Source organism: Carassius auratus, chromosome 19, assembly GCF_003368295.1.
Source record: "Carassius auratus strain Wakin chromosome 19, ASM336829v1, whole genome shotgun sequence".
Taxonomy (NCBI): domain Eukaryota; kingdom Metazoa; phylum Chordata; class Actinopteri; order Cypriniformes; family Cyprinidae; genus Carassius; species Carassius auratus.
Window position 1 is genome coordinate 4,960,782 of NC_039261.1, and position 14,757 is coordinate 4,975,538.

Sequence of the window (14,757 nt, forward strand, 5' to 3'; positions counted from 1 at the left end):
TGTTGCACAATGAATACAAGCTTGCAGATGAAAGTATTGGGATGAGTTTAAGTGGAAAAACTGATTCTAGCATACATCACACAAACAGAAGTCTGATACTGCACCAAAAAATAAAGCTTTGACAGTTTGATTAAATATCATAAGGGAAAAAACAACAACAACACATGGGTGAATCATTCTTAAAGAGATGCATTTTCAAAATAGATTTTTTTTGATTCATTCTAATTTTAAGACTCCAGGTGATATAAACAAATGAAACTGCAATATAAGTGATTTATATTCAAAATACACAGCACTGTAGATTACATATCCCTTATATCAGCAAAACCTCTCTGTTCCACCAGCTAATCACCAAAAATCACAAATACAATATAAAATGGCAATTTTTTTTTAGATATAATTAGTAAAAAGGTTTTTTTCATTGCAATGTGAACTGCTTTTATTCATTGAAATTGCAAACCCCTATGAGGTAAAATGTTTTTAGCATAATTACTTTATTCAGACTGATTTGTTTTATTGCCTCTGAAATTATAGCCATGAATCATTTTAGTGTTTCAAGCCGAGGCCTACAGAAGAAAACAAACGTAGCTCAGCTTCTTGAATGAAACATGTCTTTTAAATGCCCGAATATCATAACTGATAAAAGCTGAATTAAAAAGTCCTCTGTGTTCGACAGCGCTTATTTCAGAGGAAAGCAACAGTGAGAGAGGTTCCTGGAAGCTCAAGCTCAAACCAGACAGCCGTTAAAGGGTTCGTTCACCCAAAAATGAAAACTCTGTCATTAATGACTCACTCATGTCTTTTCAAACCCGTAAGACCTTCGTTCATCTTCAGGACACAGATTAAGATATTTATGATGAAATCCGAGAGCTCTCTGATCCTCCATAGATAGCAATGTAATTAACATGATCAAGGCTCAGAAACGTAGCAAGGACATCGTTAAAATAGTCCATATGACATCAGTGGTTCAACCGTAATTTAACCAAGCTACAAGAAACATTTTTGTTTGCAAAGAAAACCATTAAGGATCCTTGTTGTCTAATGATGGTCAGAGGGCTCTCGGATTTCATCATAAATATCTTAACTTGCGTTCTGAAGATGAACGAAGGTATTAAGGGTTTGGAACAACACGAGGGTGAGTAATCAATGACAGAATTAACATTTTTGGATGAACCCGCTCTTAAAAGAACAATCAGCACTGAGTGCAAAGCCACACACAGCTCGAGTAAAACCAGAGGCTCAGAGGACAGACGACGATTACGAGGTACGAGACGCTTCATTTCAGATACTGATACACGTCCTGGTCCAGTGTGATGAGACTGAAGTAAGACAGCAGCTTGAGCAGAGAGTGAGTGAGGCTCATGAGCGCCATCTCTGACCTGGAGGAACACAATCAATCAGATACATGAGAGACCATCTCATCAATATTACACAAACATAAGCTTAAACTGCACGCTTGATTGATGTTTAATGTGCAGCACTTTGTTTGGTGAAAAAATAAAAGTTGGTTTTGTTTACATTTTACAAACTAATTCATTAAATTGTTCGTTTTAAGCCTTCATTTGATTGCCACCTTCATTTGAATTTCAAAGTAAAAAATAAAAATAAATAAACCATAAGGCCCTATTATTGTAAATACATGATTAAAATGTTTAATTAACTCTGTTCACATGTTTCTGGTTATTAAAATGTAATTAAAGGGACTGTTCACCCAAAAATGGGTCATCTTTACTTGACCATGTTATTGTTGAACACAAAAGATGATATTTTGACGAAAATGGGTAACCAAACAGCTGCAATGCTGCACAGTGACTTCCTTAATATTGGGCAAAAAATACAATGGAAGAAAATGGGTGCCATCAACTTTCTTCTTTCTTTTGTGGTCAACAAGAAGAAATAAACTTAAACAGGGTAGAAACAACTTGAGGTTGAGTGAAGGATGAGAGGATTTTTTCATTTTTGGGTGAACTATCCCTTTAAACCATTAAATAATATAATAAATAAATAAAAATAAATAAAAAACACATTTTTGTGAATAAATGGAAAACATAAGGTTTTTGATTTCAGTTAATGAGACAATTACGTTGGCAAATAAAATGGCAAATAAAACTGAATTTAGGGCAAGAAATGAATCACCTTAAAGCGAATTCAAACTTGAGGCTTTCCCAGAAGGAGCAGACCCAGTGGAAGACGGACAGTCTGGACAACATCCTGGTGTCGTCGGCCTGAGTTCTGCCCCATCCTCTCACAGCACTGAAACACAAGAGATGCACACAAACTCAAACAGCTGTATCTGGATCAGAGGCGAGGAGGAAGCAGGTCTCGTACCACTTGGCCATGATGAAGTAGCGGTCGACCGGCGCTCCCAGAGCGATGTTGATGCAGCGGACCGTGTTGATGTTCCTGAAGACCAGCAGCATGGGCCGCGGCATGGACTTCAGCACCTGCATGATCTTATCGAAGCGGTTCACCGCCATGTCACGCATGTAGGACGTCTCCTCTCGCGTCAGGATGTTCCCCAGACCCAGATCCCACATGTTGATGGGCCGCTGCAGCAGCATCTCACTGAACAGGAAGTACTCTGGACAGACCAATGAGATGATGACATCAGAACACTCAATGCATTCATTTCTCCCTCCGTATAGATGTACGCATGCATGTAAAAAGATCTGATGCAATCCTAATATTAAGATTTATTTATATTATGTTTGGGTTTTGACAGAAGTGACTTGTGCTCTGTGAGACTGCATTTATTTGATCAAAAATACAGTACAAACTCTTTTCTATTGGAATGTATTGTAAAATGTGATTTATTTCGGACTTCTTTAATAATACGAAAAATCTTACAGTTCAAAAACTTTTGTTTGTGAGAAAACGCAGTGTTACCTTTGACCCCGAGCTGATTTGCATATGTCTTCATGCCGGCTTCATCGCGCAGGATGATGGATCTCCACAGCCGACACAGAGCCGCTCTGTCACTGACACACACACACACACACACACACACACACACACACACACAGTCTGCGCTCAGCGTCTGCTTCAGGCAGATTACAGTGATGCTGGTGTCTCTTCCTCATGTTCTCACCTTTTACTGAGGAACTGATACAGCCCATGATCCAGCAGAACCAGCTCCGCTTTATTATCTGGACCTCTTCTGACCAGCACTGAAATCAGCCACATTTCACATGTGTGACACACACACACACACACACACGCGTAGAGGTCATAACAGGTCATTCTGAGCTTAGATCATCTCACCGTTTCCAGGATGAGGGTCAGCGTGTATAAAGCCGGTGTAGAAGATCTGCTCTGCGAATACGCGGATGAGTTTATCAGCTGTCTGAAACACAAGCATCATCATCATCATGGACGTTTACTGGTGTGATGATGATGACTCGGTCCATCACACGTGATGTTATTAAACTCACGTCTTTCAGACTCAGTCCCTGACGCTGAATCTCCTCCACGTTGTTGATTTTACATCCAGGACAGAACTCTGCTGTAAGGACCCTCTACATGGACACAAAGACAGAGTCTCCGTTCATTCATGTGTCAAAGATTGAGATCACAGTAAGAGCTGAATGATCCGCACCTTGCTGGTCAGGTCCCAGAATACTTTGGGCACGACTACAAACTTAAAATGCTTCAGTTCTTCAGCGCACCGTTCAGAGTTCCTGCCTTCGTTCTCAAAGTCCAGCTCCTGGGCCAGCGTTCCCTTCAAGTCCTGCCAGCGTCAGGGAGAAACAATCACAAAAACCATAATCCTGTCTTTTAGAACAACGACGACGACCAAAATGAAGAAAGATCGGGGCTATGGGTCCCTTTTGTTTGGAAAGCCTGCTTTTATTTCATCAAAAAATATAGCAAACACTGTAATATAGTGAACTATTAAAATTGTGAATCTGTGAATGTGTTTTCAAATGTGATTTATTTCTGTGATTAAAGCTGTATATTCAGCATCATTACTCCAGTCTTCAGTCTCACATGATTCTCTTAAGAAATCTGATCTGATTTATTAATTTTATTAGATTTTCACCCCGTGGCTCTTATTGCATCGTGTTTCCTTCTGGAGCATCACAGTTTCATTCCAGCTTCTGTGGCTGTTTTCATGGCGAGAAATATTATCAGTGAATTATATTATGTTTTAATAATTCTCCAAAACTGTATTTGGCTTAACTAGATGAAAAATCTCTTCAAAAGAGATTCAACACTGACCTGTAAGACCCAGCGGAAGCCAAAGCTGGGGTGCATTAATTTGACGATGTCCAGTAAAATCTCTAGAGTCCTGATATCACCGTCAAATCGATCCCTGAGATCAATATACTGCACCTGAACACAACAGACATCAGCAATCACTAACACTTCATGCTGTTCCTCTATATCACCTGTTCCTGCAACATTTGCATAAATAAATAAATGTAATACATTGTAAACAATTAAACACAGTACTGCATTAGAGTATATATAAAAAAAAAAGTCATCCATCCAAATTATGCATCAAGTAAAATGCAAATAACCAGGATTTCCTCAGCAGTCATCATGCACAGCCCTAACATACTTTCACAGCCACAGGTGTCCCATCATGCAGTTCGGCCTTGTGTACTTGAGCCAGACTCGCAGCCGCCACAGGCTCATAGTCAAAGGTCCTGAAGAGTTTATCTGGAGTCGTGCTGAAGTCCTCCTGGAATAAAGCGTCTACCTGAAACAACACCGGATCAGACACGTTACAAAACGGATGGCAGATTTCATTCTCATAGACTTCTGAGTCCCTGATCTTAAATATACACACACACACACACACACACACACATTTGGAAACAGAAGCAATTTTTATTATTTTAGCTGTTAACCAAAGCATATTCAAGTTCTTTAACATAGGTGAGGAGGTCAACAAGTTTTATTTGAAAGAAATTAAGTTTTATTCAGGTACACAGTTAATAGATTATAAAGTCTCAAAAGTCAATTATAATTAGTGCTGTCAAACGATTAATTGTGATTACTTGCATCCAAAATAAAAGTTTTTGTTTATGTAATATATCAGTGTGTGTATTGTGTATAATTATGGTTATGTAAATACACACACAAGCATGTGTATATATTTCAGAAAAATATAAGTTTAAATATTAAATATATTTATTTATCTAATATAAATTATATGAATATAAATATAGACTATGTATGTGTATACATAAATATAAACAGTTCACACATATGTAAAAAAAACCCATTTTGGACGCGATTAATCGTGATTAATCATTTGACAGCACTAATTACAACATTACAAATGATTTCTATTTCAAAGAATCATGAAAAAGGAAATTCATTAAGGAATAAAAAAAAGGCAATGATTTATTATTCATAAAAAGGCAATGATTTCTGAAGATCGTGTGTCACTGAAGACTGGTGTCATGATGCTGAAAACACAGCTGCGCATCACAGGAATAAATGACATTTAAATATATTACAATTGAAAACAGTCATTTTAAATATAGTAATAATATGTCATATTTACCCCTGTTATAATATATTTTTTAGACTATGTTGAATAAACTTCCTTCAAAAACACATCCCAAATTTTGTGTACATACAAATTTAGCACATTGAGAGTACTGTGATAAAATGACTAACCGCTCATCATTACATTCACTAATCTGATTTAGTCAAGAATGCAAAACCATCTTTTGACATGCATTATTTTATTTGGTAGTGAGCTGCTCACCTCTTTGTATCTTCTGTTGAGGGCTTGATCCTCCAGCACGTGCAGGGTGCGCATGTACTCTGGAGGTAGGAGATGGTTGAAGGCACACAGGCCCTGTCCCAGCTTAATATACAGGCCTCCGTTCAGGACGGCCCCGTCCACCATGCTGCTGGCTGCTCTCTGATGACACGCTGACATGAGCGCCTCGTACTCTGGACTGCTCTGGCGAGAGCGACACAAACAGATCTGCGTTTGATGTGTTTACTGAACACTTACGTCACACTAGATACATTTATGATGACGATGGATCAAGGGAATCCATGAAAAGGGTTAAATTCGATACTATCCTTCACCCAAGAATGACCTTCTGTCATCATTTACTCACCCCCTAAAGTTTCTCCAAAACTTGTATGAGTTTATTCTGAACATAAAAGGAGATATTTTTGAGAAATGAACGAAAACTGTCAATGACGAAAACTGTTTGAGACCAGCATTCTTCAAAATATCCTCTTTTATGTTCTTCAGAAGAACAACATGAGGGTGAGTAAATGATTAAGTGCTAGTTAATTCAAAACAATTACTAATTTAATACACATTATTTAGATGGTATGGACATAAGCTTACCTCATCCATGCCTCTCAGAGCAATATTGGACGTCCACCAGTAATCTGCTGATATCATAAGCCCCACATAGAGAGACCTGGTGTGACACAGATACACAACTGACTTCACAGTTTCAGTCTTGATATTAACTGCAGAGGGCTGTTTATGATACAGATGTGTCAAATGCATATTTTGTATTACATATACAAAATATGCATGATTGTTATGGCAAATATTATAGTATAGTAGCACACATATAGTACTTACGAGTCGATTGATATGCGTTTTTCAGGGTAAATGCGATACCGATTAATACAGATCAAGCAGACCGATAACCGATATTTTGAACCAATATATGTCTGGTTTAAAAATTAAAATGAATGCCTAAAAATTTTAATAAGCATAGGCTCTGACAAAAATTTTCTTTAAAAGCTTTTAAATTATTTTTTTGGGCAAATCGGTTTTGATAATGAACAATACCGATAAAATGTCTAATATTGGCACCGATAATCGGCCAGGGTGTGTTTCCCAACAGCAATAATGGTTGCAAGTTCCCTTGTTACTAATAGAGTTCAATGGAACTAACAACCATAGTTAACTAACAATGTTTTTGAGAAATCCACCCCGGGTTGATAATCGTTCTAGTAGAACCATGGCACTCTTTTGTTAGTGCAGCAGTGGTTCTCAATTTTTTGGACTCCAAGGTCCCCCACTGTCACACAACAATATCCCATAATTTTCAGTCTTTCATGATTCACTGCATAATTATTAAGGATTTAAAAAATATTTTAATGACAAATTCTAAAAATATTTTAGAGCTTATATATATAAAACATTACTTATTTATTATTATTATTTTATTTATCAATTTTGTGTGCCCTGCTTGACATTTAGAGTTCAGAGAGCCTGATGGGTGAATTTTGGGGTAGTTAATGTGTTTTTTATCCATATTAAAAATGGTCTTTCAGCTGTTTGATGCCACTCAGCGTGTGTTGCACTGCATTGGTCCATGAGAAGTTTAATAAAAAAACTCATCCATTAAAAAAACAAAGTGTCTCACACGTCTCCGGGGGGTGAACAAAGGCCTCCTGTAGCGAATCGATGCGTTTATGTAAGGACAATATCCATATTCAAACAGTAATAATCACTTTAATCCAGCTTGAGCTCTCTGATGTAAAACAGAAGGAGGTCAGCGCTGCACATGCCGGCGTTTGTCAACGGGAGCAAAGGAAGCAAAGTTTCTTTACTCCAGCAAAGGAAAACCAGTCTCCTTTTGGCATATATCGAAATCCTCCGACATTCTTCTTTACAAATCCTCGTTTTGTAATTCTGTAGTGACCGTTGTTTTGTTTTGATCTCTCCGCTGCGTTTCAAAGCTGACCTCATATATCATCCTCCAGTGAGCGCAAGCTGGATTAAAGTGATCATTACGGTTTAAATATAGATATTTTTCTTACAAAAATGCATCGATTCTAGGGTGACCACCTGGCTATTGCTCTGTTGCAGGTCAGCAGACCTGATTTTGCGGGACAATGCGGGACACGAGGGAGAGAAATTCCTATTATTATACTAGGTGAATAAATATAGATTTTTTTATTAGATATCTTTTTGCAGTGATGTTAACATGTTTTAAATTGCTAAAATGGTTTATAAAAATGTTAATGACGGCGCTGACCGGTGTAGTCGATTCTGTTCCCCTCGGACTGTCTGTTTCCCCTCGGGTTGCCAGGTCCGTGTAATAAACCCAACCAAATAGTTAATCAAACATTTTCCCAAAATAGCCTAAATTCCGCAGATTTGGCAACACTCCCGCATGCAAACACACCGAAAACACCTGGATGTAAGGAAAGCAAAAAGGGAAAAATGTCTTGCTACACTGCAAAATTAGTAAAATGATTCTCACACTCCCGTTTATGTTCTATTTTTTTATTCATCTTGAAGTTGTTCTGTTATTTTTGTCTTTTGTTTTTACATTTCAAGTTGAAAAACCTCTCGTCTTAAATTTTTTTCAAGTTTAGGATTTAGGAGGGTATTTTGAACTATTTGACTTGCCGTACATCCAGTCATGCTTCTTGCGCACGCTAGTTCTGATCGTACGTAACTCGGCAACTACGCAAGAATTGTAGTGTGTTTGCGTAAAGGGGAACAGAATCGACTGCTACACCGGCGCTGTGAACGTCACTAATAATATTTAATAGTAATATCAGTAAAAAAAATATTTTAACAGCACGTGTCTATTCAATCCAAATAAATAAGTGAAAATAATAATCCAATCGCTACAAAGCACATTTCCAAATAAGCACATAAATTCCATTAGGAAAGACTAGAAAGATTAAATGCGTTCTTACCGGATTCAGTGCATCTTGAATTTATATTTTTTGTCTGATCTGGCATCTTTGAGTAGGGCCTTCTCATTCATTATGTGTCTGTAGAACTCCTGGCAGGTGTAGCTGTAGTTCACTTTCACCAGGAGTGTTTTTTTTTCTCAGTGTTTATTTTCCTGCTCTGGCTAGCCACTAGAACCAATAATAACGGCTGCGCTGCGCATGTTCAGTGTTTTCTTATTAACATTTTTTTTTTATTGTAGAATTGTAATTTAAAGGACGATGAAATAAAATGACGAAGACAAAATTAAAATGCGGGACACTGCTTATGACTTGTGGGACGCGGGACAAAGCTTCAAATTTCGGGACAGGAGGTCACCCTAATCGATTCGCTTCAGGAGGCCTTTGTTCACCCCCTGGAGCTGTGTGAGACACTTTTTTAATGGACGAGCTTTTTATTAAACTTCTAATGGACCGATGCAGTGCAGTACACACGGAGTGACATCAAACAGCTGAAAGATCAAAGACAATTTTTTAAATAACTCGTCTGAAAAAAGAAAGTCATATACACCTAGGATGACTTCAAGGGGAGTAATTTATGGCATATTGTAAATTTTTGTCTGAACTAACCCTTTAATGCATCCTTCCGGTATAGAGGTATCAATATCTTAAAAAAATAATTATTAACGTATTTTCCGGACTATAAGTCACACTTTTTTTCATAGTTTGGCTGGTCCATCGACTTATAGTCAGGTGCGACTTATTTATCAAAATTAATTTGACATGAACCAAGAGAAATGAACCAATAGACAACATTACCGTTTCCAGCAGCGAGAGGCCGCTCTATGCTGCTCAGCGCCCTCTCGTGGCTGTAGAAGGTAATGTTTTCTCTTGGTTCTTGGTTCTAAATGAATGCGACTTATTGTCCAGTGCGACTTATGTATGTTTTTTTCCTAGTCGTGACATATTTTTGGACTGATGCGACTTATACTCAGGTGCGACTTATAGTCCGAAAAATATGGTAATTAATTTTTAAAAAGTATAAAAATGATAATGTATAAAATGATGCATGTAATGATTGATAAATTGCTCAAATTAAATAAACGAGATAATTACCTGCAGAAGCGTCCGACTCCCTCAGCTAGTATCTTCATCTTCCTCCTCTCTTTGGGCTCTGAGACCGCATACTGCACCCCGACCCCGAGAGGCACACCCACCGAAACACCAACCAACAGCTTCCTGAAGAGCCTGTGACTCTTTACAACTCTAGAGGAGCATAACACAATCCCAGCATCACTCTCTTGCTCAGTATGATGTTGTTCTAGCGTTGTCATATGCTATATACGGGTTTTTGTCACCCTTAAAATAAAGTCAGACCCCAATGAAGCAAAAGCAACCCACCTGTGTGAGGAGAAGAACTTCTGGTGGAGTACATGGAGGCCTATGAGCCGAGGACACCGCCGTAACAGAGACATATGACGCTGACACAAGCGTAACTGAAGCTAAAGAAGATAAACTCCGTTTAGTTCACTGTGTTTAACATTGAGAATCTTTTACTGGCAGCTAAAAGCATTATAAATCAAGCAACCATTAAAAATAGCTCGGAGATGATCTGTGAGGTGTGTTTTCATAGACTACAGCACAAGACTTTCCCATCAAGGCCGTGTCAAAATGTGAAAAAGGGAGAATGTTTATAGAAAGGAGGGAACAAAATGTCTTTCCACGGGCAGCTTGATTTGTGGACAGGTCAGGGATGTGCTCCAGTTTAAAGGTCTCTATTGAGAGTGTGATGAACAACAGACCATCAGCAGCCCCTCGTTCAAGATAAACCTTCGACTCTAAATCACCGTACAAGCGCAAAGAGCCAATGTCCCAAACAGAGAGCTTCTGTCCAGAAGAAAAAAAAAAAGAGACTTGTCTCTGCCCTTCCAAAAATGTTTCAGGTAATGACAGTTTAAGCCAAAATACTATAGTAACCCTAACAAAAGCACAGTGCCTTCGTATTACATAGCAGAACATAAACAAAAACACATGTTCAGGATTCTGTTGCAAATTACTATATTCACACACTCTAAAGTACAAAAAAAAAAAAAAAACCCACGGTACTACTATATTACATATACAAAATATGCATGATTGTTATGGCAAATATTATAGTATAGTAGCACACATATAGTACCTACGAGTCGATTGATATGTGTTTTTCAGGGTAGATGCGATACCGATTAATACAGATCAAGCAGACCGATAACCGATATTTTGAACCAATATATGTCTGGTTTAAAAATTAAAATTAATGCCAAAAAATTTGAATAAGCATAGGCTCTGACAAAAACTTTCTTTAAAAGCGTTTAAATTATTTTTATTGGCAAATCGGTTTTGATAATGAACACTACCGATAAAATGTCTAATATTGGCACTGATAATCGGCCAGGGTGTGTTTCCCAACAGCAATAATGGTTGCAAGTTCCCTTGTTACTAATAGAGTTCAATGGAACTAACAACCATAGTGAACTAACAATGTTTTTGAGAAATGCACCCCAGGCTGATAATCGGTCGACTTCACCATGCCACTCTTTTGTTAGTGCAGCAGTGGTTCTCAATTTTTTGGATTCCAAGGTCCCCCACTGTCACACAACAATATCCCACAATTTTCAGTCTTTCATGATTCACTGCATAAGAAATAAGAATTAAGGATTTAAAAAATATTATAAATGACAAATTCTAAAAATATCTTAGATATATATATATATATATATATATATATATATATATATATATATATATATATATACACACACACACACACTTTTTTGACATTCAAAACTCTTTTCTTTTGAAAAACTCAAATACCATAAATAAATAGTTGCAATGGTTATTTACCCAAAAATGTGTGTGTGTGTGTATCAAGTAGTTTTCTTTTTAAGTCCTCTTAAAGGACCCTTGTAAGTTTGCGGAGCACCTCGAGTGGGTCCCGGTATTATTGTCACCAATAATACATTTATTATAATGAGGACTCTGAAAGCATCATCTAAGAGAGTGTAGCAACAGTAAACAGTAATTGCATAACTTAAGCCTATTGCTACCATGGTAATGTTTTGTAAGCGTGTTGCTGGTTCTAATCTAAGGCAGTGCTGGACTGTAAGACAGATAACGTAAGGTTTTCTATTGTTAGACTTGGATATAAGAATCACGCTTACAGTGATCAAGCACATGGCATGCTCTGACATTTCCTCTGGCCTCGACTGCTCTGATTCAGGATCTGTCATGCACCACCAAACTGGATAGTGATGTGGAATATATTCTGAATTTAAATGCCTCTCAATATGTGCAGAAGCGTGAAACTGAAACACAGTGACCTTTCATGAAGCAGCAGCATCATACTGATCAGACAGCTCGAGCACAAGAGCACCGGATCAGCGGAAACACAGCAGCAGAAGTCATGTTCTTACCGATCTGAACGTCTCCGCCGTCATGTCTCCGGTTCTCTCGCGCTGGAGATCGCATGAGTGACTCGCTGCGGTCCTCACACGCGGACACGGGCACTTCTTCCTCGCGCGTCGAGATCACAGAGAGATCCGATTTGATTGGACAGCTGGGAAAGCGTTTGTGACGTCGTCAGTCACGAGACAGTGGTCTGACGCGACCTTCAGACCGTGCCCCCCGTAACAACACAATCAAAATATTACTGTGCCTTTAAAAAACCTGAGCAGTCGAATTCAAAAAACATTTAAATAATAATATTAGTAAATAAACACAGAAAAAAGTATTTCTGTAATAATATTATTATTTAGATGTTTTTAAAGGGCATTAAGGGCATGCGTTCTTCGTTACACACACACACGTATGCCCTTAATTAAAGGGACAGTACACATTTAAAGGGAGGCAAGTCAGAGAATTAAATAAATAAATGGTTTGTAGTACAGTGATTGATAAAACTGAGCAAACTGGAAAAGGAAACGCAATCAATGACTATTATTATTTCTCAGTATAAAGCAAACTGACAGAAAGTCAAAGGTTGTGCTGACAGATACACAATCTTCCAGTCTAGGATCATTTGAGACAAATATAATGTGATTTTATGGAAGACCATGTGAGTGGAATGTCGTTCAGCTGAATCTGTTAGCTGAAATATCTACATAATAATAATAATTATAAATAAAAACACTGACTATGAGATGCATTTGAAAGTTGTGTTAGTTGCTGCAGCAACAGCAGAGTATTCATTCAGAATCATCCTGGGTCCAATTAGATTCATATAATAATAAAGTGATGCTTGATTAAGACACCCAGCGCTCCGATGCTGATGTAATGCTGTTGGTTCAAAACCAATAATGAAAACTGTGTAGTTATTGTCTGTTCAACATAACATAAAAACTCTGTTTATGAATATGACCAATATCAAAAACAAACCTACGCTCTTGTACCAAGGTCCCTTTAAGGGTATTCTCTAGTCTTAGGTGTTACCAGAAGATCTCCAGTGTTTCAGGATATTTTGATCATCACATGTCTAGATTAAAAGTACTAAGCACTGTAAGCCTGAAACAATTAAAAAGTTGGAAACTGGGAAAGAAATGTGTTTTAATTTAAATGTATTACATTATTTATTTATTATTATTGTTTTATTTCTCAATTTTGTGTGCCCTGCACTTTCAAGATACTGTTGCACTTCATATGTCTATATATTTAATTTTTCTTTTCTTTTGATAATAATTGCAAAAAGCTAAAAGTCTCATTAGGATAAAAGAGTCACGTAAATATTAACTTAAATTCAATTTATGCATTAAGCAGACGCTTTTATCCAAAGCGACTTACAGTGCATTCAGGCTATACATTTTTTACCTAACATGTTCCCTGGGAATCGAACCCATATGATGAAAGATGTAACAGATGCATGTTCCTCTTTGAAATTCAAGATTTGTAACTCAATCTTAACAGAAGAGGTGTGCATGCAGCGGTGACGCGGGCCCTTGTCCCCTGACACTGGGAGCAGATGGTGTGTGATCATGAGATTTCATCAGATTACATCACAAACCAGGGCCAAGGGAGAGATAAATACAGTTTGTTACAAATGCTCAGGTCAGATTTTCTCTAAATCACAAGTTTGAGATGACTGTATATTTGGTGTAGCCTGTTGTTATTATTTTTGAAAAAATATTAATTTAAAATATTATTATTATTATCTAAGTACATTATTATATTATATTATACACTACAGATTATACTATAATATTAATGTAATTCTAAATCAAATGTGTAATTAAAGTCTTCCGGAAGTGGAAAGATTTTCGCTCGCGCTGCAGCTTTGTGCTTCCTGTTTACGGGCGGGAAGAGTGAACCTGCGCCTCAGCCTTTAACGTGCAATACTTTTACATTGCCGTTGAATCTTTCCCGGTTTGCCTTCGGATTGTTTTATTGCTTTTAATTCCTTTTATTAATTCTGCGCTGACGGCTCGTGCGCCGGTTGTCTCTGGCGGAAGTGTGAAGCTCTGATGGAGGAGGCTGCAGCGGAGGGCCCCGCGGCGGAGGTGACGGAGATCCGCTGCCCCGCCGGAGCGCGTCCTCTGCGGCTGCTCGAGTGGAAGGTGAAGCCCGGGGTTCTGGTGAACGTGGACTCCGTCATCGCGGTGTGTGCGCCGATCCCCGCCGAGGGCGAGCGCCGAACGGCCGAGAAGAAGCTGAAGTCGGACCGCGCTGGAGTTGTGCGGGAACTGTGCGGTCAGCTTGGACAGGTCATCCCGCCTGGGTAAGACGCGCTGTCGGGATTGTATTCACCGGCCTGTTTTACCGCTTGACATGTCGTTTTACGCTTTTACTTGCTGCTTTTGCTTATTAGCTCGAGCTAAGCTAAGTTGCACGCGCACTGGCGCTCAACGTTGAGCTCGTGACAGCAGCAGCTCAACTTCCACGCTGCCCAGTAACGCTATAAAAACAAGTTTAATGACAGTGTAATGTCGCACATAAAGAGTTCATATTAACAGACAGGTATCACTCAAATATGTCTTTTGAGAGATAAGCTCTGATAGACAGCTCTAAGCTCTGTAAACAGCAAAACAAGATTTGGGGGAGCGGCCCGCCCTTTTTAGCCAATCAGAAACGCGCTCTGCGTGTCAATCAATTTATGCCTTG

General features: G+C 38.4%; 2 protein-coding genes across 5 annotated transcripts in view; one reads left to right on the forward strand and one right to left on the reverse strand.

Annotated features, from left to right (window-relative positions):
* Positions 1-34: 34 nt before the first annotated feature.
* adck5 (aarF domain containing kinase 5) lies at positions 35-12,370 on the reverse strand. 3 transcript variants are annotated; one of them, XM_026288478.1, is made up of 15 exons: positions 12,081-12,370; positions 10,030-10,124; positions 9,745-9,894; positions 6,326-6,401; positions 5,723-5,923; positions 4,562-4,702; positions 4,219-4,332; positions 3,596-3,727; positions 3,432-3,515; positions 3,262-3,343; positions 3,089-3,167; positions 2,887-2,978; positions 2,329-2,581; positions 2,137-2,253; positions 35-1,379 (listed from the first exon to the last, which is right to left on the reverse strand). In XM_026288478.1, the coding sequence occupies exons 1-15, from the start codon at positions 12,102-12,104 to the stop codon at positions 1,277-1,279; spliced, it is 1,743 nt and encodes a 580-aa protein (XP_026144263.1). In that variant the 5' UTR covers positions 12,105-12,370; the 3' UTR covers positions 35-1,276. The 3 variants fall into 3 exon arrangements, with proteins under 3 accessions (XP_026144263.1, XP_026144262.1, XP_026144264.1); XM_026288477.1 differs by having other exon boundaries at positions 10,030-10,130; positions 12,081-12,368; XM_026288479.1 differs by lacking the exons at positions 10,030-10,124; positions 12,081-12,370 and having other exon boundaries at positions 5,723-5,918; positions 9,745-9,796.
* Positions 12,371-13,897: 1,527 nt separating this feature from the next.
* LOC113119196 (CTD (carboxy-terminal domain, RNA polymerase II, polypeptide A) phosphatase, subunit 1) overlaps positions 13,898-14,757 on the forward strand; it is a 95,451-nt gene continuing 94,591 nt past the window's right edge. Inside the window, exon 1 of one of the 2 annotated variants that reach the window (XM_026288476.1) lies at positions 13,898-14,374. In XM_026288476.1, coding sequence (XP_026144261.1) covers positions 14,121-14,374 — 254 coding nt within the window. In that variant the 5' untranslated portion in view covers positions 13,898-14,120. The remainder of the gene's footprint in view (positions 14,375-14,757) is intronic. The other variant, XM_026288475.1, reaches the window with a different exon arrangement.